The 22,533-nt window shown below is 53.7% G+C and overlaps 1 protein-coding gene across 6 annotated transcripts in view; it reads right to left on the bottom strand.

Annotated features, from left to right (window-relative positions):
• Positions 1-10,582, bottom strand: part of TRIM9 (tripartite motif containing 9) — a 70,652-nt gene extending 60,070 nt beyond the window's left edge. For all 6 annotated transcript variants that reach the window (XM_075503955.1, XM_075503957.1, XM_075503952.1 and 3 more), the window contains exon 1: positions 9,699-10,582. In XM_075503955.1, coding sequence (XP_075360070.1) covers positions 9,699-10,511 — 813 coding nt within the window. In that variant the 5' untranslated portion in view covers positions 10,512-10,582. The remainder of the gene's footprint in view (positions 1-9,698) is intronic.
• Positions 10,583-22,533: the final 11,951 nt, after the last annotated feature.

Genomic DNA, 22,533 nt, shown 5'->3' with positions numbered 1-22,533 from the left:
AGAAACCCGCTGCGACGGGCAGCTGGTCAGCTTGCAACTTGGCAGGGTCTGCGCAGCAGAGACGTGGGCAAGTCCCCTGAAATGGAGGACGGATCCTCCTTGGAGCTGCCTGCAGCGTGCCCTTCACCATCTGACAACCCGGCGCAGCGGTAGGAAATCAATAGAGAGCCTAACCATTGCCCAAGTCACAGACGGATCCACTGATCGGTCATCTGGTTCGTAGCTCCGGGAGCGCAGCATGATACACACAGTCGATAGGATCAAATAACCTTCTTGCCCCTCGATCTGGGCTGTCATCTGCCATTAGCAGAGCAGAGGGGAAGGGGCAGCGCTCGGCTCCCCTCCGTCCTGCCGAGCAGCCAGAGGGCAAAATTTAAAATGACACAAACCCACAACTCTTTGCGGGTATAGGTTTTTTTTTTTTTTTTTTTAAGCCAACAACAAATTTTAACTGCTGTGCTCCGGGGGAGGTGAGAAATAATCTCATAGGTGAGAAACCGTGTCTACGCACTTGCTCTGATTCACTGAGCTGTGGGCTGATGGCGGCACAGACCGAAGCAAACGCCCTTTCAGGTCCTCATTTCCAGGGAATTCAACGTCAAGATGGAAGAAGCGTTGCTGTGGGATGGATACAGGATGCACTCGGCCATGTCTGAGCTGCAGAGCTGAGTGGGTTTTATGCAACAGAGTGACTCAAACCACCGCTGCTGCTCCTCCTAGAAAAGACCCTCTCAAAGAGCTGGCTGTAGATTAAAAATTGCATAAGAAAGAGGCAGTCGGCTGAACTACAAAGGAGCACCAATAAAATATACATCGGGACAATCAGAGAGGCATTTTGATTGCTTCCTCAGGCAGCAAGACTAAGACTTCACTGGCTTCACCATGAAAGTCGAGGCTTGTTTTACACTTCTATCTTGCACCCTGCCAAAGAAAGAGCGCTGTGTTCCCAGGAAACAGCAGCATCTGTCACTGAGCCAAGGGACAACGCCAGCTCTCACCCAGCATGCAGTTAATCCGACGCCGTTTGCACATCAAGGGCTCTCACCAGTTTACCATTTCAGACTCCCCAACTCAAGAAAGCATTTAAGTCATGCCCTTAAATCTCTGTGACTTCAATTTAAGACTGAGCATGTATGGAAGTGCTTTCCCAGGGAGGGAGGCTGATGCTCTCATTATGTCCTTGCTGGGATTTCACCCAGCCCTGACAGCTACGAGGCCCTCTGCGTTGTTGGAAGTTCTCAGTACGTCTCCACGTGTAGCAGAAGGCGCTTGGTTATGAATTTGCTTTACACCGCGATCAGGTTGCTGGGCTGGAGGAAGGGAGATGTGCTAAACATACGCTTCTAAGAGGCAGCTTTGGACAAGCTAGGGCAGTCCGAGGCAGGGGAAAGGACAGACAGGGAGGCTAAGCAATTATTTGTCCAGGAGCACAAGGCAAATCCTCAGCAGCGAGAGCTTCCCTCCAGTCACAGCCATGAGCCCATCCCTTCTTTTTCCAGCACCCTCAGGGAAACGCTGCCACAGTTCCCTTCCTCGCTGCAATAAAAACAGCCAGAGCCGCGCTTGCCAGCATCTTCCCACTCCTCCGCTGCTTCAGACTGAATCACCGGGTGCTTTGGGTAACACAGCCCAGCCCTCTCAGGAAGGGGAGCAAGGGAATGGTGGCTCTGACCCCAAAGCAGTACGTCTGTGTCTTGAAATCAATAAATACGCCTTGTAAGAAATGATCCATTTCAAACCTCGCGCACCCCCTTCCCCCAGCTTCGCATACTCCAATGGAGAGACCACGGCATAAAATCAGAGAAACTTGTTTGGAAAAGGATGCTTTCCTAACAACTCCCTGGAGTCAAAACCAGAGCTCTGAGCCTGTCTTACAGACAGAAAGGTCCTTCCCAAGCAGAAAAGCCCCCAGCACAGCAAAGCCCCCAGCTAGCAAAGGGACAGAGGCCCTGGGCAGCCAATGCACTGAGTGCTGGGCCAGGAGCAGCACTTCTTTTCATCATCTACAGCTGATGCCTGCAAAGGTCAAGAGGTAAAGAACAGGGAGGAGGAAAGCGGTGAAGTTAAAAGAATTAGTGAATTAATGCCTCTTGAATCAAGGGGCATTGGTTATCTGGGAAGACAGAGGGATTTCATCAGAGAAGAGCCCAAGAGCTGCAGGTGGAAAGCAGCTGCATTTCCACAGCACAGGCTCGAACAAGCGATGCTACGGATGCATTATGCACCCTTGAGCTGAAAGCACAACCATAAGCCGTCATTAATTCACAGACACTAAACAATCCTGCCGCAGGGCACCGCGACAAGAGAGGGAACTGACGGCGCAAATCCAGAAGGACCAGCCAGGGGCAAGGGAAAAACGGAACTAAATGCAAGGGTCCGACCCCCAAAAAAAGAAAGAAAAGGGATCACTGGGTGAAAGATGTGCCACAGTTCCAGGGTTCATGCAAATAATTTAATTGATATTTGCCCAGGTGTTTAGGCATTACGCCTCCTCTCCAAGCTGGAAGAAGCAGCAGCCCAAGCAGAAGCACCCAGGCTGGGATCTCCGCATGAGGCATTCCAAGTTGCAAACACAATCTTCCACTCAAATGGCTCGGTGCTGCCGCATCAGTGGAGCCATGCTCATTTACACCAGCTGCGGATCCGACCCCGTGCTGATGGGCAACAGCAACCGTGGCTTCAGCCCTCAGCACTTCAGGCAACAAACATGCATGCCTTATTAACGTCCAGTTCCCATCCTTTTTTTAAATCCATCAACTAATATAAGGTTAGTGAAGGGCTAACTAACACTGATGGGAAATCCCTCAACTGTTAGATCCCTTCCAGAGCGCTTTCTGCTGTGTTACAGAACTGAGCGTGCACCTATTAACACCCCTGTATTTCTGTAATGTGGGGAATTTAACGGCTCATCAAATGCAAAAAACGTAACCCAAAACCTAGTCCATGCCGCGCCTACTGGGTCATAGTTTGGTATCGCCTCCCACAGTCAAGGACCCCTCTGCTCTCTTGCTACAGCCAGACGCTGGCTCACGAAAATTTCAAAATGAACTTGGTCTTATTCTTTCTAGCTAGAAATTCTGCTCTTATCAGAAAAAGTTGAGCCTCCACTGAGCTTTTCCAGCCAGCTCCAGGTCAGGCTGTCCCCAAATGCTGCATCCAATTCTGAAGGCAAAACGCGAGTTAGTTCAGACAGCCAACAAAATTTTCCTTTGAATAGGAAAGCTGAATCCTTTGACAGGCTGTTCTCAGCTCTGGTCTCTTTTGCATTATAAACTGACATATCTCCTTTTCACACTCATCAGCGAGATGCCATTGGTATGGGTGAGAGTTGGGCCCAGTTTCTACGTACGTATGTCTCATACAACATATGTCTCCATACAGATGTCTCCCCAGTGGGACCCTCATCCAGTAAGCCACCCCTCAACGGCGGTCCCAGAGCACCGGTCTACCAAACCATCCTACTTGCACAGTCTTTTCAGTTAGAACTTGAACGGTCCATGAAAATTTGAGAAGCTTTCATCCAGAGAGCTTTCGTACCACTGCTTTACTCTTCACAGTAACTGGGCTTCTAACGCACCAGCCTCTGCCTCTCCTTCTAGGACGCTACCTGAGCTAGGGTCACCAGAGATTTATACCATGAGCTCTCGTTGGCTTATGTGCTTGCTCTAAATAGATAATTATCCAATTCATCCCAGTAGGACTATCTGAACGAACATGGAATGAGCTGGCTTATTTATAAGCCAATTTAACAGGTAAAATGCATACCACAGCCACACAGAATGCCTCATCCCAAAAATAAAGCAGGGAACAAGGCTGTCAAAAGAGCAGTTTTGAGAATTGGGGAGTTGTAACAATTCAACTGTCTTTTTTTTTAATTATTCTTTGATACAGCTGGGAAGAGCACATGCAATTCGAAAGCACTCTGTTTAAATGAATATGTATGTGAATCATGCAAGTTAATCAAGGGATACAGAAAATGCCTTCAAACTTTAGGAAAGAGAATGAAAATATCTCCAAATGGTAGGTGCTGGATCTGTAGAAAGTACACTGCAAGAATCCTTAATAGGATTTTGTAGTCATATGTGAACAGGTTCTGGCAAGTGACACCAAGCAAAGTTTTCCCTCTAAAAACCTCAACTTTGGGGTGCTAGTTTATTCAGAGGAGTGGAATAAGCAATGCAGAGCAGCCCCATAAGCCTCTAGAGAACGTGTTCCCAACCAAGATCCACCCTGCACTGCTGTCAGCTCTCCGAGTGCATCTTGTGAAACCTGGTAAATAAACAACAATGCCTTTTTCTCGCTTTCATGTCATTTACTTAACACCAGGTGCAGTGTTTGCTCTGCTTGCTAATTCTCCTGGTTTTTCAGGCTAGGGATGTGGTGACAGGAGAATCTCCGGGTCACACGCTGATACCTGCTGCAATTTCCACAAGAGAGACAAGAATTAGTCCACGGGCTGATTCTTCCCCCATCTCAGCTGCAGTGCTCCTGACTTGCACCACAGTAAACACAGCAAGAAGTTATCGAGCCAGTGGGATCCTTCATTGATGAAGTGGCCAAGAGAAGAAAAAAAAAAAAATCAGATACAACTGTGTGGGGAGAATGGAAAAGGTTTGATATTTACAGAGCACAGGAACCTTCTGGATGAAGATAGATCCCACCAGACACCAGTCTGCACGCCAAGATGCTTAAAAGCCTTTGGAGTGCCTGAGCACAGATGGTGCAACACAGCATCGCCCTGTCAGGTCGGTGTATTTTTGGACTTCCCACTGGAACTGATGAAGCTGCAGTGATTTACACCCGCTCCGAGACGGCCCTGGGCCCACTTCCATTTGCAAATAACTAAGAGGACATCTCCTGGCATCAAGTGCCACAGGGGCTCCAAGAATGCCTTGTAGGACTTGCTGTACCGCATTACCTTTGATTAACGTGATATTCGTGGTTGCTCCTTACCCTGTTAACTGCGGTAAGTGCAGAGGAAAGAGCCACCTGACAGAAAGTTTTTTTCCTAAATAAATTAATAGAAGGCGGCAGCATCACCTCCAGATCCCGGACAGACAGACGCTGGTGTAAATCCTCAGTGACATTTCTTTGCTTTTTTCTGACTTCAAATCATCTCAGCCTGTTGGCCACTCTCAGGATTTGGCCACAGAAAAATGGAGCAATGGGGAAGGCTGTTTGGGATTGCTAGAGAAGGACAGGAGAGACCCTGCCGCTGCAGATGGCAGGTGATGGAGCAAGCGCGGTGGGATTCGGGAAGGCCATCAAACCAAGGCTTGGGAAAGTGCATTGCTTGCAACAGGAAAAGATTAAGGATTCTCACTGCTTCTGTTTTAGCAGCAAATATTTTACTTTGCAAGTGCAAACAGATCGTTGTCATACAGCAGCTCCCTGGATACTTCCCACAGGCGCTGTGGGCTACAGGAATTCCCATAGACCCAACAGCAGTACGTTCACAATGTCTCAAGAAAGCGACTTCCCACAAAAGTTTCTCTGGCAGCTAACACAGAGGCCCAGCCAAGTAAGCTAAAGAATAACGCTGTCTGCCTGTCTCCCCCAGGCAGAAACCAAGAGGCACCAGTGGTGTTTTCCACCCCCTAGTTCATGCCAGATGTGCAAACCAACTGGAACAAAGTCATGCCTAGTGTACCTAGGATTTCTGATTCTTAAAAGAAAAGCTCCCCCCGCATCCCTCATCCCATCTGTGCTGGTGACAGTCTGGATGAGGCAAGGTCTAGAGAGTACCTCTGCTAATTAGCCTCTGACTGCTAACAATCATTACAGCTGATTCAACACAGTGCGTAACGTCAGTTTACAGGGTTGGTCTCTACCGCAATCTGTGCGGAGATGCTGCAGGGGTTTGCAATCAGAGGACAGTTTGTGTCTTCAGCCTGGGCAATCCCATCCCGGGCAGTTAAATCCTACGTAAAAGTATAACCGAGAGCACTATTTACCTTGCACTGAAGTCAAGACCTGTTTCTGCTTCACTGCAAGAGGAAGTGGACAGGCTGCCTAACCTGCTCCCCTTTCAATGTCAAGGCAAAGCAGACAGTGGTCCCACCCCAGAGTCTTGGTTTAAGGCAAAAGGAACGTGAAAGAGATGCTAGTGGAGAAAAGAGGCAGAGCCCCTGTAAAGAAAACCCACGATCCCAACCCAAAGCAGAGGGAAGCTTCTTGCTTGCCTGCCCAAAAAGAGAGCAGAAGCTTGCATCACCATTCACCATGGGACCGCTGACCTCTTCAGCCTCTTCCTGCGCTCGGTAAATCCAGGTTCACGTTCGCTGCAGTGGGGAACCAATCTCAAAGACAAAAGCAGCCTCTGGCAGGCATGACCCACCCCAGGGAAGGTGTCCAGCCATGGGGCAAGAAGTACCAGGGCCTCTGCAGAGGACAGCCAGATATAACAGCGCTGGGCAACAACCCGACACCCTATGAGAGACAGGCTGGAATAACCACTCTACATCCCTGTCTCTCCATTGCCTAACCCAGAAAGCTTTCAAACCTGCTTAAAATCTACTACCAGAAACCATGAACTTCTGGGAGACCTTTCCAACATGCATCGGCAAGGGTAAAATGTTTTTAAGTCAGAGCTTGATCAACTGATGGATGGCATTTCAGGGCTGTCAGAGATAGCTGGGGACTGGACTGCGTCACCCTGGAGGTCCCTTCCAGTCCGTTTCTATACGTATCTATCTATCTATATATAAAAACCGCTAGCAAGCTGCTGAGCCTGCACTCACCACACACTTCCCAGCAAAAGCAAGAGGGACTTAAATGCGCAAAGAATGAACGATTCAGCTCCATCTTGTGTTTCTGCTTTTGACATGCCAAGCAGCACTCCAGCTTGTCAGGATAAAATCCGGACAGCTGCAATATACGTACAAAACTGGGACAATTCAGATTAAAACCCCATTTTCCTCTATGTTTCTCTGAATATTTACCCCTGTCCCAACAGCTGTCCTGAAAGGAAGATAGGAAGAGAGAGGATTTCCCATGATCTGTGTCCAGCTTAGAAATCCTCGCTCCCTCAATCATATTTGATTGTGCCTCAGCACAGATTATTTTGAAACGATCATCTGCGAGAACCACACAATCAGCGCTCTGTCAGAGGAAAGCAAAAATGGGGGCAGTTCCCGAAGAGGTCTGTAAAAAGCCCTTTCCTCTCCTTTCCAAAGCGAAGCATGCTGCACTTAACAGCAATTGCCTAGGGCCCAGCAATCACGTACTGACGCGTGAATGCTGCTTTCAAGAACAACAGCTCACCAAGGCACTCTCGGGTCATCGCAGACTGCAGCGAGAATCACAGTCTCCTCAGGTCAGAAATTAAGAACACAGATGTAACCCAAAGAATACTTTGCACCGAGCGGTGTTGTAATCGTGGAGAGGTCAAGAGCTGACGTCTCTGTCCTCTCCTACGAGCTGTAGGTACTCATTACAACCACTCAACGCAGCGAAAAGATCAGGCAAAAAGGGACAGTCGCCCTTTCAGCGAGCTTGTCTTATTGCCAAAGGCCTGTCCCCTCAAAAAATGACACCCAGATACTTCTGCAGGAGGTTCACCGGCTCAAATCCGCAGGTGGTTTGGTTCCTAATGCCCAGTCCCAACCGAGATGAAGCTTGAAATGTCAATAGCCTCTTCCCTTGATTCAGTGACACAGCACCTCAGGGAGCGCTTCTGAAATCACCCCTTCAATTATACCGTGCTGCCACAACTGACTCTTTTCCCTCCCCTAACAAGCAAACATCAGGAAATAGCAGCAAACCCCTGCACCGTCATACCAGAAAAGCCATTTTGACTACCTGCAGAAACACAGGCTCACTCAAGGCAGGTGTGACTTCACTTTCTGATTTCCAAAAAATCTGAGAGAAATCGCATGAAAATCATCATTTCAAATGCCATTACAGTTCCATGTGTGTTAGCTACATCAATGAAATACTGCATTGCCAAAGCTCTCCCCCATGAAAAGGTATTTGGAAAGAAAAGCTAAGCATTCAAGGAAGAATAAGCTGTCCTAATCAAGAGTGCAAGGATTGAACCTGAAGTATCTGAGTACTTGCACATGAAGTTGTCCAGCCGCTCATGCGCGTATCTAAGTAAGTGCCTTGCTGCACCTGAATCAGAGCAGGAAGGTGAAGCCAAAACCTTGTGAAAAGGCCTGGTACCCATTAGATTTCTGGACCCGGCTCCACTCCTGCTCTGTGTCAGAAGAGACTCAATGGGTTCATCCTCCACCAAGAGCTGGGCCAGGAGGACCAGACTCTGGAGAACACGCTGCTCTCGCACAGCGAGCGCTTACTGGGTTTCATAAGAGGCAAGAGGAGCAAGGTGCTCACAGCATCCTACAGCTCATGCCACGCCAACACGCTGGCGAAGAGCTCCCGCGCTCCTGTGAGCAGGTCAGTGGTTACCTGTGCCATCCTGCACACCGACAGCCCGACACCAGTTGGGAGCAGTGACTGCACCCCACGTGTAAGGACAACGGCATGGGGCACCAAAACTGCTCTGGCACATGGGCTTCGTCTTTGTAAGAGTGCAGGAAAGCTGTGGAGGAGGTGTTTCTGCTCCCAGTAAAAGCCCTTTCCAGCAGCAACAGGCACCACCGTACCCTTTCCTCCCACACCGCAACGTAACGTGGTTACCCTCTTACGGACCGTCATGACAAGCGATGGCGGGTCCCTGCATGCACCCACTGACCCAACATGGGGCACAGAGCTGCAGCCCAGCAGTCTGCGTCCTCCACGGAGCCCCATGCCGCCACGCAGCCTGCCAAAGCATGACAGGGACGTTCCTGGAAAGCGATCCGGCTGAGCACCTTTTGGCAGGGGTGTCACGCACCTCCCCATCTCCTCATCACAGGTTCCCCCACTTGCTCCTGCCAGCACCGATTTGCCGGAGCGGGGGACAATTGTTTCAGCGTTCATCCGAGGAGCGACACCAATCCCCTTGCGCCCTGTCCACCCGCGTCCCAGTCACTTCTGCCCCAGCTCCCTGGGCAAGGGGGTCACTGGTGCGAGGAGGGAGAGAGGCAGCGGGGTGGATGGAGTTGAGCTGAAGCTCATGACAGCCCACGTCCCTGCCTGAAGCGCTGGGACCCTCTCCTCCAGCGAGGACGCGTGTGGGAGTGAGCGCGCCGAAGAGGAGCTGATCAGTATTCAGTGAAAGGCTTCACTACTGCGCTGCCCGCTCCCGTTCCCTCCTCCTCCCCATGACTCGGTGTGCGGGAGGAGGCAGCAGCCCTTCCTCAGCAGCACCCCACGGCACCCCGCTGCCACGTCCCCGTCCTCCCCCGCGGCAGATTTCACGCCTCCCTCCTCGCAAAAGCATCGCTCCCCGTTGCTTTTCCAGCTCCGCGGCGCAGGTGTCCCCGATCCACCCCCAGGCTATCACCCACAGGCCCTGCCGGCTCCTTTGGCAGAACCTTGGCTCGCGGGGGCCAGCCAGCACAATTTGGGGACCCACAGGGAGCATCATCTGCCCGATGCCAGCCTCCCCATGCCGGAAGGCAACTCTCCTCCCAAGCAAGGGCGCCAAGGGCAGCCCCGGCGTGGACGAGTGGCGATGCTCCCACCCTGCCAGCTGGGGAAAGGTGGGCCGTGCGGGGCAAGGTGTGCCGGACAGGCGGCCCTCCACGGCCACCTCCCAACCGCGGGGCTCGGCCGGGGCCGCTGGCGGAGGCCGCCCCGGGGCCGGGGCTCACCTTGTGGAGCTTCCACATGGCGCCCAGCGCCTTGACTTCGTGGCTGGAGTGCTTGCCCTCCTCCAGGCACTGGTAGCAGACGGGGCTCTTGCACTGCACGCAGTACATGCTGTGGTTCTCCAGCTCGTGGTCGGTGCAGGTGGAGATCTTCCGCGGGCTGAGGCGGCGGCTGACGCGACCCTGGGCCGGCGGGACCAGGCGGTGCTTGGCCAGCGGCCCCCGCGGCGGGTGGCAGCGCAGGCGGCAGGGATCGCAGTAGAAGACGTCGCACTGCTCGCACATGACGGCCGCCTCCTTGGGCGCCTTCTCGCAGAGCTGGCAGCGCAGGGCCGCCGCCCTGCCCTGCTGGTAGCGGTCGATGACGCCCTCCAGCAGGCGGTTGCGGGGGAAGCCCCGCAAGCCGCGCTCGTCCAGCACCAGGCTGCGGTGGCACTGCGGGCAGGTGAGGCAGGCGTTGCGCGGCGGCGGCGGCGCCAGGGCGGCGGGGGGCGGCGGGGCGGCCGGCGGGAAGACGCGGACGCCGTTGGGGGACTTCTGGCAGGGGGTGGTGGGAGCGCTGGCGAAGCCGCCGTAGGAGCCGTAGCCGCTGTCCGCCTCGCTGTACAGGCTCATCTTATCCAGGTCCAGGTAGTCGTAGTCGGAGACGGCCGAGCCCGAGGCGCGGCGGCTCTGCGGCGACTCCGACTCCGGGGTCTGCACCAGGATGTTGCGGGCGCACGCCTGGCACAAGTTGTGCGAGCAGGGCAGGATGATGGGCTCCCGGTAAAAGGAGCCGCACACCGGGCATTTCAGCTCCTCTTCCATCTCTTCCATAGGGGAGGGAGGGCGGCGGCGCGGCGCCGGCAGCGGCCGCGGCAGAGCGAGAGGAGCCACCCGCACCGCCCCGCGCCTCGGCGCCGACTGCCGCCCGCCCGCCGCCCGCCCGCCGCGCGCTCCGCCCCGCCCCGCCCCGCGCCTCGCCATTGGTCTGCCGCCGGCTGGGAGGCGGGCTGCGCGCTGCGATTGGCTCTGCCGCCTGCCCGTCCGCCCTCCCGCCCGCCCGCCGGCCGCGCTGCGGGGGTCTCTCCTCAGGGCTGCGGTGCGGAGCGGCGGAGCGGCGGGTCGGGTGCGCGGGCTGGGGCCTGCCCGCGGGGCTGCCCCGGCTGCCCCCGCCTCGGCTCTGCCCCGCGCCCAGCGGGAGCGCCCCTACCGCCACGGGCTTCTCGCCTTCCTTGCGGGCAGCCCGTGGTGCCTGCAGCAGCCTGCCCCAAGCCCCAGGGGTGCCCCCCAAGATGGCGGCCTCCCTCGGGCCCCTACGTTGCAGTGTCCCCAGGCCCGCAGGCTGGCCGGCGAGGGGCTTCAGCGGCCTCGCTGCCGGCAGCGGGAGGGCCAGCAGCGTCCCGCTGTGTGCTGCTGGCGTGTCAGGACCGTGTGTTGGGTCACGGCAGCGGGAGTCATGTCCCAGCCCTCAGGCGTACGGCGGTGGTCTGCTCAGCCTGAAGGGAAGGGGACCCGGGCTCCTTGCAGAAGAGCCCCATGAGTTTGGCCGCAGGATGGTTTGCAGCCTCTCTCTTCTTTGGTTTTTAAGGGGGCCCGGCGGGTGAGGCTCCGCTGTGGGGGGCTTGGCGGGGCCGCAGGGGGCTGAGCCCTGGAGCCCTGCCTGCATGGCGGCAGCAATGCTGTGAAGGGCAGTGGAGTGAGAAGGAGCCCTGCATCCAGGCAGAGCAAGAGCGTCTTTGGGGGGAAGTTTTGCAGAGGACAGGGCACGTGTGCGATGTGGGGGGCTCTTGGGGCTCCTGCAGTTTCCCCTTTGACAGCACAAGGTGACTTTCAGAGCTGGGAGAGCGGGAGGCAAGCAATGTACTGAGGGACTGTGTCATGAGGCTGTAGTAATAATTATTAGAATAGCCACACGTATCTAATAAATGCAACACGCTCGATAATCCTATAGCTTTCTATTAATCATACCAGTAAGATGAGTGCCTTGATACACAGGCTTGCACGAGCAAAGGGGGTGCAGGCTGGCTTGTGTGGGCCGGTGTGCTGCGGTCCCTGAGCCTGGCCCTGGGACGGCCCCGCGGGGTGCTGCTCTGCCACCGGAGAGCGGGGAGGGAGCCTGGTGGGTCTCCTGCAGCTGGCTTGTCAACGGTGCTTAACTCTGAAGGTCGTCTAAGGTCTTTAAAATACCCTGGCAACATGCAGTGTGGCATAGTGGTTCCTTTTCAGCCAGTGGAAAAATAAGATTAATTTGGAATGTCTCTGTATTATCTCCTGTTTCCGTCTCTCTGTGGACACGTTTGGGGCTGCCTGTTAGCGCAGTTGCTCTCTGCCTCCCGTGACGGTGTCTTCGGACCTCTCTTGGGAGAGGAGGCATGACGTGAGAAGCACGGTATGGGAGCTTGAGGGCAGAGAGTCCAGCCTGGAGCTTGAAATTGGAGCTCGAAATTGGAGCTCAGAGGGCCTGCAGAGTCTCTGCGAAGGTGAGGGGCTGAAGAAGGCTGGCTTCTGATCCTGTATGTGGGACCCCTACCACCATCCACAGGCAGTTACTAAGGGTGCGGGGACACTGGCTTCGGGATCCTGATGCTCAACAGCTAAGCCATGGGGTGACACAGGGGGATTGGTGGCAAAGGTGGGGAAACTGAGGCAGGGTCGCAGCAACTCCCCAGTAACCATGAGAGGGTGAGGGCTGGATGCTGACAGGCCCCTGTGACTGAGGGTTTGGCCAGTTCAGGGCTAAGACCTGAGCTTAGCTGGAGCTCCGGGACCCTGGGCAGAGGGGTGGGGGAGCCCCCAGTGAGGCTCGTCAGCACAATTAAGTGCCCTCAGAGCCCTGACACAGTGTGTGATGGTCCCCGCTGTTGGGGATGATCTCACAGCATCCAGGAGAGGCAGTGATCTGCTTGGTGCTGGAAATGTCCAGACAAAATGGGACAGTCACCGCTGCTCTTTCCTCTGGCTGCTTGTACGTGCACATCCAGAGCGCTGGGACCTGGTACGGATCCCGCTACCCCAGAAATCAAGGTTATTTTCTGAAATAGTTCAAGCCCCATAGCGCACTTGCCACCACGCTTAGGTGCACCCATTTCCATGGTGGGGAGATGGCAGAAGTACTGGGGGGCACCCCGGGGCTGTCCGTCCCCTACTCGAGGATTGTATGCCCCCGACACAGGGCTACCTACCCCTTCTTGAGGAGCCGTTTGTTGGCCGCTGTCGCTGAGCCGTGCTGTTCCTCTGAGTCTCGGGCAGGTTAAAGGGATATGGTGTGAGCGGCCATGGCGGCAGGGACCTATTGCTGGCTGCTGAGTTCATCCCTCTGCGGGGACACAGGTGCCTCCGCAGCCCGGGACCGCTGAGCCTGAGCTGTGGTGTTGCGTGGGCGAGCACAGGGATGGACAGCAGGGGAGCGGAGGAGCGGGATCCCGCTGGAGAAGAGCATCGCTCCCAGCACGCCTGCCTGTTAGCCAACAGCTGGGGTGGGTACTGCAGAGATTGCAGTGGGATTTATCAGATTTAGCCTGGAAAGGCCCAGTCCTCTGCAAGCACAGCTTCGGGCGGGGGCACCGAGAGGCTCTTTCCATCCCCTCGTGGGTTCGTGCAGTTCCCGGGATGCAGCGAGCAGGTACAATTCCAAGCTCCCACATTGGTATTCAGAAGGGGGAGAAGCCCAAGAGCTGAGATGCACAAGGAAGGCACCGCCATTTCTCAGCCTGATAAGGAGGGACAAGTGATAAGGAGAAAAGGACTTTCCGAGTGTGTGTCTCTCCTGCTCTGTGCCGGGGTGAGAGCAGGCGTGCTTTGTACTTTCCTTTCTGCTTCTCCAGGCTCCTGCTGGCTCCATATCGACCACCGGCACTGTGGCTTCCCCTGAACTCTGCGGAGCGTTCCTCATTTGCTCCCTTTTGGTGTCTGCTTGGAGTTGGTCATTTTTTTCCTGCTCTCATTCCTCTAACTGCCCTTTTGCTGAAGTAAACCCATCATTCCTTGTTTGCTCTGCCTCTTGTTTCCCGTGGCCATTTTTCACTCTGGCAGGCTATGTGATGCCATTTCTGCTGTAGTGATATGCTGATCATGTAAATAGGCAGAAAGAGGAAAAAGCCCTACAAAGAGGAATGCAGCCAGTGCATTTGGAAGCAACTCTTGGTCATAAACATTTAGCTGTTTTCTTTTTGGCACAGCAGCTTATGCCTTCACTTTCATCTCAGCAAGAGGCAAGCATCCCCGTGCTCTGGCTGCGTATTATTTACAATTGTCAGACTTGTTACTGCCCCAAGAACTGTGCAGCGTGCAGCTATGAACCTGCAATAATTACTTGACCCAGCTTCAGCATTCATTTGTCTAATGTCGCTGTGATCAGCGATTACAAGTTAAAGGATCGAGAAGTCATCTTGTTCTAAGCTGGCTCTTGCTTTTCTCACGTGCCTCTTGCCAGGAGCCTCAGCTTTAGAAGCGGCCCCGGCTCCCGCTGCGGGAACGGTGCATCTGCGTTTCTGTTGCAACCAGCCTCTGCTCTGGGGGATGCAGAAGACACCGCTGGGCTGAGAGAAATTAAAGTTGTTGGGACTCTGTGTAAGCGCTGTTGCATCCCCTTGGTGACTCCTAATAACAAGAAGGACCGTTATCATGAACATCAGTTGCCTGCTCCTGGCCGCTCCTCTCTGCGCCCCGCCAGCCTGCAGGTGTGCTTGCTTTGTCTGCTGGAAATGCAGATTAGAAATCAGGATCAAGCTTGGACATATCAACAGGAGCGAGATGGGGCGGTGGGCGATGCTGTTTGAATTGTATGTGGGGTGTTACCCCCCAAAAAGATCGCAACACCACTGCGGTTCTGTTAAACCGATTGGAAAACCACAGTAATTGGGGTGTGACATAAGGGGAGGAGGTGGCCCATGGTGTCAGGACCTGCTCCCACATCCCCCTCCAACCTCCACCCCAGCCACCTCCTTTGGCTCCTGGTGCCCATCAGCTGCGTCCCCGAGACATTCCTTGTCTTGAGAAATAAGAATATGAGGAGAGAGGAGACGGGCAGATGTCGGGAGGGCCACAAGGGACCACGAGTCAAGAGAGGAAAAGGGATGGAGAGCATGAGAGCGCCTAGTCCCTCCAGTTCCCTGGCAGGATGGAGGTAAGGGGTGGGGTAACGACCAGGACCTGCCTAGAGCTGGGAGCTGGAGGGAGAAATCAAGTGTCGCATTCTGGATTTATCTTGGGGAAGGGAAAATCTTCATCACAAACCGGGACAAAACATCCGAACCTCTGCATTTCTCCATGGAAATTCTGCAGTATTTCATTTCGGGAAATCCCCGTGGAGGAAGCTGTTGGTGATGGTGACAGAAAGGTGGAGACAGAAAGGCCCTGGGCCCACCGCAGCGGGACCTGCGGGGGATGCCGGGCTCCTGGGCAGGGGGAGCGCTCCATGGCAGGACACCGCAGGCACAGAGGGCTGGGAATCCTGCTTGGGAGGCCGGGCTGTTTCTTCCATTTTAAGAACTAAGTATTTTCTTCTTGTTAATATGACCTTGATGACAAATAACCTAAACTTCACTTGCTTTGGGCAACAGTGCTTTCTTAAACTTCCACTGCTTTATATTTATGCATGTGCATGTGCAAACACATGTCCACCACAAATTTTTCTGCTGAGATCCCCACCAGCGAAAGGATTACAGGACAGAAGGAAGGCGGGACTTGGGAAATCAATAGCATTCGCATCTTAGGCTGTAGCGAGGAGCAGTGGGACACGAAGCTGAAGGCTGTCTGTCGCTAATTAATCTGCCAGCATCATCCCTGCGATGCCGATCGATCTCCATCCGCCGGGGCAGAGAGGGAGCCCGCCTGGATCTCCCCACGGGTGGGTTGCCGGCAGCGTCTCGGGAAGGTGATAGATTGTCAGGCTCCCACCTTCGCTCCCCAGTACCGCACAGGGTCCTCGGGTCCAGGGTGGGATTTCAAGGGGAGAGGTGGTCTGGGCAGACAAAAGTGTGCCAGCCCACAGGCGCGTGTGTGCAGGTAACGGGTAGCCGGCAGGGTGAGTCTGGGTTGATTTATGAGGCCCTGAGCTGGGCTAGAGCTAATAAATAAAAGAGAGGAATGAGCTGAGACAAAGAGCTCTGTAGTCTCCTTTATGCATTGCACTCCCGTAACACCTTGAAGAGATAAACAAGAGAGCGGACCAGGGCTCAGGGCTCCCCTCCTGAGAGGAGGGGGTTGGGACGTGGCTGGGGTGCCCCAGGGTCTTCCCAGAGGTGCCCCCATGCTGCTGGAGAGGCCTCGGGTGTCCGATGCAAGCTGATGATCTTCCACTACCACGTGGGAAACCTGCTTCAGCCTTTGGAAACGTGTTCTCCTCTCGTGCCTGGAGGTACCACGCGTGGTACCTCGTCAGCTGCCTGGGGCCTCTCCAGCCCTTTCTGCAGGAACACTCGTGTTCGCCTGTGTCTACTGGAAACATCTCAGCGGATGCAGCCTAGGATTAGAGTTGCCTTTTTATGACTTTAAGACATTGGCAGCTTGTAATGCATCCCACGATCAACCAATACACCCTGATCCTCCTTCTCCTCAGTCATTTCGAATGGATGAGCGCTTGGCTGACAGCAGAAATCCTTGTTTATTAGTCCCTGCATGCATGCATGACCTTGACATCCATATCCTTGCTGTCATTCCACTCCTCCAGGTCATTCAGAGTTTCCAGCATATCCTGCTGCTTCTCTGTACTGATGACATCTCCTGGCTTTGTGTCGTTAGCACATTTGCTGAGGTCACCCTCATCTTTGGCGCAAAGATCATCAGCAGAAATGCTAGGTGAGATGTCTAACAGCATCCCAGGTCTGAAACTCCCAGGGCTCCATCAGTAACTACCTCCCAGCACAATTTTCCGAGCTTCTTACTGGTTATACTGTTTTCTCCAAGCACCATTTCAGGTGCACTGAAGAAACTCAGAAAGTTGAAACCACCTCCCATTTGTTTCTGAGGTCTCTTCTTTTCAAGGAAAAGTGCCAAATTATTGTGGATGATCGACCTTCACTGAACCTAGGTGGCATCTTTGCCCATTTTATCTCACTGTCACCAACTTGCCTGATCATGAGGGATCCAAGAAATACTTTGTGCCTGTAGCCAAACCTTCAAGTTTTTGAATGTTTTGATGCCTAGTTCTCAGAACCAACCTCCCCTTGCCCGGGACGGGTTGCTTTCCATCACTCAGAGCCTGCTGCAGTCTGACGGCTGTTGCCAGCTCTGTTGCCTCACTTCTGGAAGCGAACAGCAGTTTCCTGGGATAGTGATGATGAGGTTTCCTGGGGCTAGATGGATTTTGGAAGCTAGAGGAGAGCTTCCCAACGGTAAAACAGTAGAAGTCAGAATTTTTCCTGTTGTGTAGGAGACAGGCAAAGCTGCGGGGAAGTGGCTACCAGGAAGTCCTCTGTACCTAGGCGATGGCATGAGCACCATCAAAGCACGGAACTGTAACACTTGTTTCAGACAAGCAGCACTTGTTGAGTCACAGATTTGCCCATTTTTGAGCTTGGGGCTGAACCGGCATTGGGAGGAGACTTTCCACCGACCTCAGCGGGCTCTGAGTCAGGAGCTACATGAATCACAGTCAGAGTCAGCATCTCACTGCTTCCCTCTCATCCTTGCTCCCCGAATGATGACACTCAGGGCTTCTTCGTCTGATGAGCAACATCTCTAGACTTACGTACCCAATAAACCGAGAAAGTTATTCATTGCCACCCGCACAGAGCGGGTGTTAAATAAACCCCTGGTTCGTAACTGCTTAAACCCCTCTGAAGAACCTGTGGAGGTGGCCGAGGCTGCTGTGTGATGGGGACTTGCCCTGGGCAGCCGAGTCTCTTCGGCAGGGAGGCTGCGTCCTGAGAAACACTAATGAGAACATTAACAGTGTAACCGTTTTAAATATTTAATAATTTTTTCCTTTAACAGACTTTAATTACAACCGCTGAGCACACACTTTCCTTATTAAAACCAGCACTTAAGCGGTAGCGCAGTGTAAGGATAAAAACCCAAATGTTGAAGAGCTGCTGCTCCTCTCCGAGGACTTGTCATCAGTGATGCCGGCAGTGACCGTGGGCATCGGCGGGTGGCTGAGCCCCGGGGTGGCACTGCCTCTCTGTCACCTCCTGAAAACATCTTCTGAAAATCATTTCTGAAAATAAGATGGCAAAATTGCTCCATCAAGTAACTCCCAGCCTGGCGATACGCCAGGACCTGGGGATGCCTGACTGCTGCAGGAGGACTGCGAAAGAGAAGCTAAACGCTTAAATGATGCCTCAGAGTGAGATGTATTGAAAAATCTGTAAATCTAAATTTGCTGATTACTTTCAAAGGTGACATCATTTATTTTTAATTTTTTTTTTTTTTTTTTTACTCTGGGGAGCTAGTGGAAAATTTCTGATTTTAATTGAGAGAGAGCGCAAACCATTGCTAATACACGGGAAGAGCTCAGCTGCAAGTATAAATTGTGATGCTCCTTTGACCGTTGCCTTCGCACGCTGCCCACTTACTCATCTCCCCTGAGATCAATGCCCCACTTCTCCGACCTGTGACTCATTGTGGAGAACAGCAATATTAAACTCATCCCACCAGAGAAATCTGTCCTTCCTCCCACAGGCTGGGCTTGTCTTCTTCCTCCTTTCTCTGCTGCCCAGAGGCTCAGCTGGGGAACATTTAGTGGTTCGGATGTGCTGAAGGTGTGATATTTCCTGTCTTCAGCGTTGGAAAGGAAATTCTCTCCCACCGAAATTTATTGGCTTCCCAGTTTGATCCAAGGCTTCTTTAACCATAATAGGGTCCTGCCGTGGGGAACCTTAACACGTGCAGAGCCCTAGCAGGGGGTTTGTGCCAATCCACATGGTTTTTGGCTGTGCTGAAGCAATCTGTTTGGTTTTCCAGCAGCAATCTGAGTGATGGAGGAGGTGCGTGTGCCAGTACAGCACTCAGAGGCTTGGTGCGGTGTTCAGCTCACCCCATCCGACACCGGCACAGCAGGCGAGCCACCGCTGGGAAAAGGGAGGAGAAACCGTAAGCAGGGGATTTGCCCCCAGGAGGCTGGTTTTGGGGGATGTTCCACCAACATAACCTCGCCCCCCGTCTCTTCTGTGTCCTTCGCTGCAACCCAGAAGATGGCAGCCAGGCACGTGGGTACGCTTGGAGAGGTGACGTAGATGTCACCATAGATAAGCCAGTGGGGATCTAAGGGGGTTGGAGGGTATCACAAGAGAGATGCTGAGGGAAGGAGGAGCCCATGGCCGTGCACTCCCCCGCAGGAGCTGCAAGGAGAGGAGCAGGGGGAGAGCACAAAGGTCTTGGCAAAATGGCCATAACCACCATGGCCAGGACCTGCCTGGCACCGCGTGCCTGCGGGAGGCTACGACAGCAGCACGACTCAGCAGTGCTTCGAAAGCAGAGGCCAGGGCACCGAGAGCATCGATCCCCTCAAATGTGGGCAGACATAAGTGGCCAGACAGGCTGAGTGGCCCTGGGAGCCAGGTCAGCCCATTTGTTCCTGAGCCAAACCAGCATCTGGGTAATAACGAAATAAAACCGCCCCTCTCTGAACACGCACAGCAAAGCCCCGGCGAGGGGAGGCGTGCGGGAACCAGCTTGAGGGGATGGGTGGGAGCCTGCGTGGGGCTGCTCCGCTCCACCAGCACTCACCTGGGTCCTGGCTGGGCGCTGGGGAGGTTTCTGTGCCTCCAGACCGTCAGCTCAGGTCAGTCAGCACGCAGAAACCTTTCTTTCTCAGCCCTGAGGTCCTGCCAGCAATTGCTCATTTCCCAGTCGCTTCCCCGGGTCTCTCGGGGGGATCTGGAAGGTGCCTGCCATGTGCAAACTAAACCCAGGGTGCATCGGTCTGCGCTGGCCGAGGCAGAGGAGGCTCAGGGCAACCCTGGATTTCCTGAGCTGTCAAGCAGTGATAAATTCTGGGATGTCTGCAATGAATTACCATGTTTCATTGGAAAATAACTGGAAGGCTGATGGGATCGTTTTCTCCCCCAGTAGAGATTCAGTGCACACACGTGCCGGACCGGCTTCCCATTAAGTTTCCCAGAGGAAGGGGTTAAGTGATCTGGTCCTAACTCCTGCAGATGCAACCCAGGGTCCTTCCTTTGCCTCTGCAGTGCTCCTGCTCCGGAGACTTTCCAGGAGTTAAATCGCTGTTGCTAGAAGCCAACCCCAGCTGCAGCTCGGCGGGCGCCGCAGCATGGCGAGCCTGCAGCGCCCAGAGGTATTTCATCAAACGGACGGAGCGTGGGAGCAATGCAGTGCCGATGGGCAAGTTATTTATCACAGCCGCCCCTCCATCATTTCTCGGTGTGCTAATGGCTGAGAGGCTCAGGAGGGCAGCCAAGGCATTTTGCTTCTTGCTTCCCAATTAGGAGAGCTGTAAAAGCCACCCTTTCATGGTGCACCAGGGTCACATCCCCGCTGGTGAACTCCAGCAGCTCTGGCCGCAGCTCCTGCGGCACCCAGGGTGCAGCTCAGGAACGGGACTCGAGGTATTTGCAAGATATTCCTGTTTTCAGACAATTCCTGCTTGCTTTGAGCAGAATGTGGCTCATTCAGCATGATCTAAACCCGTTCAGCCTCTACTAACCTCTGCAGTACAGTCTGCTTCGCTGAGATACCTAAATAAGTACAACTTGATATGCTAATGAGTGCCTGCATTCAACCAGGCGTTAGAGAGGGGCTTCAGGAATAGCTTCCCCATTAAAGAGCAGCGTGCGGGCTATTTTCTTTTCCAGCCTCGTTCCACCCATCACGGCTTATGGCTGACAATTTTGGGGGAAATCAGTTGAAAAGTTTTTGGATGTATCAAGTGGGAGGCCAAAATCTAATGTATAGCTGAGTCTAGTGCAGATTTCTTCTCGCTGCCATGGTAACCGAACTAACTAAAAATAAAAAGTATTCCCATAAATGTCAAAACACACCATGCTTCCATGACGTACGGATTATCTGACCTGAAATCTGTAATCATTATGTAACAATGTTTAACATTACAGTAATTACATGGGAAAATTGTCTCCAGGTTAGACGTTTTGCATAGTTTTGGTAGTCAATCTGCTTCCCTGTATTCTTGGATATCTCTGTTGTTACCGTGATAATTAGAAGCTTAGCGTAGCTGCTTAACATCTGCTACGATGTGTTACATGCGAAGGGAGACATTGCACTCACGAAATCTCTGCCATTGTCCATCCTCTCTAAATGTGCCCAGGCGGCCAAGAAAGCCAACGGCATCCTGGCTTGTATCAGCAATAGCGTGGCCAGCAGGACTGGGGCAGTGATCGTGCCCCTGCACTGGGCACTGGTGAGGCCGCACCTCGAATGCTGTGTTCAGTGTTGGGCCCCCCACTACAAGAGGGACATTGAGGGGCTGGAGCGTGTCCAGAGAAGGGCAACGGAGCTGGGGAAGGGTCTGGAGCACAAGGCTGATGGGCAGCGGCTGAGGGACCTGGGGTTGTTCAGCCTGGAGAAAAGGAGGCTGAGGGGAGACCTCATCGCTCTCTACAACTGCCTGAAAGGAGGCTGTCGAGAGGTGGGGTCGGTCTCTTCTCCCAGGTAACAAGTGATAGGACGAGAGGAAATGGCCTCAAGTTGTGCCAGGGGAGGTTTAGACTGGATATTAGGAAATTTTCCTTCACTGAAAGGGTTGTCAAGCATTGGAACAGGCTGCCCAGGGCAGGGGTTGAGTCCCCATCCCTGGAGGTATTTAAAAGCCGTTTGGCTGAGGTGCTTAGGGACATGGTGTAGTGGTGGGCTTGGCAGTGTCAGGTTTACGGTTGGACTTGATGATCTTAAAGGTGTTTTCCAACCTATACGATTCTGTGATTCTGTGATTCTGTGATTCTGTGATTCTGTAAATAAACCACTACCCAGGGCTTGGCAAAATCTGGACTTTTGGAAAATCTACCTGTGCAGGTGGCAACGCTGCGTGGACTTGGACAGCCAGCCTGCAGGGAAGACCCTGTGGACGTGCAAGGTGTGTCTGAACTGCTCGCTCCGAGATGTGCAGATATCTCACCAGCTTGTAGCCCACAGGAAGAGGCACCCCTGTCTGGTGCCTCCGTCCAAAGACTCGATTCATCTCTTCCTAAATCAGACATCTGAAATAAGGCAGGGGCTTGGAAAGGGCGCTTGGGGAGACTTGCTCAGGTGTAGATGTCTGGAGGACATGTCTGTAGATGTCTGGAGACTTGCTCAGGTGTAGATGTCTGGAGGACATGTCTGTAGATGTCTGGAGACTTGCTCAGGTGTAGATGTCTTCATGGAGGACATCTAATGTTAGGTGGGATGAGATAGATGGGCTGATACCCATGTGCTGAGTTTTTCTGTTGCTCTAAGTGGCCTTCAGATGAAGCCCGTGACTCCAGGACACTCACCCTGCTTCAGAGACTTCACAAGAGGCTGGGGTTGTCTCTGCCGAGGTCAGCAGAAGGTGCCACCATGCCTCACCGTGGGTTTGCTGATGCTCATGCTGCTGTGCGTTTTCCCTTCCAGGACAGCCGACATGGGAGGTGGGTTCTCACCAGAAGGAAGACAAGGATGAAAAGGCAGGGTGTCCTGGGCAGGTGCTGTGAGAGACAGCACTCTCCCTGGGGCTGTCCGGCCTCAGATCCCAAGTCCTGCCGGACAGATGCCAAACCCTGGCAGACAGAAGCTGACCTGACCTGAAGCCACGGTGGTGGCCAGACTGCGGCAGAGGCAATGATGGGATCAAACACCCCACCTCGCGGTGGTGCGACAGCACCTACCCTGGCATTGCTGCTGTCCTGGTGCTGTGTCTGACCCCCCGCGTGCCTCCCGTGCAAACGGGGCAGGCAGGAGAGCTTGTTCAGGAAGACCG

Source organism: Mycteria americana, chromosome 5 (genome assembly GCF_035582795.1).
Source record: "Mycteria americana isolate JAX WOST 10 ecotype Jacksonville Zoo and Gardens chromosome 5, USCA_MyAme_1.0, whole genome shotgun sequence".
NCBI classification, from domain to species: Eukaryota; Metazoa; Chordata; class Aves; order Ciconiiformes; family Ciconiidae; genus Mycteria; species Mycteria americana.
The sequence above is the reverse complement of the archived record's forward strand: the minus strand, read 5'-3'. Positions and strand labels throughout refer to the sequence as shown.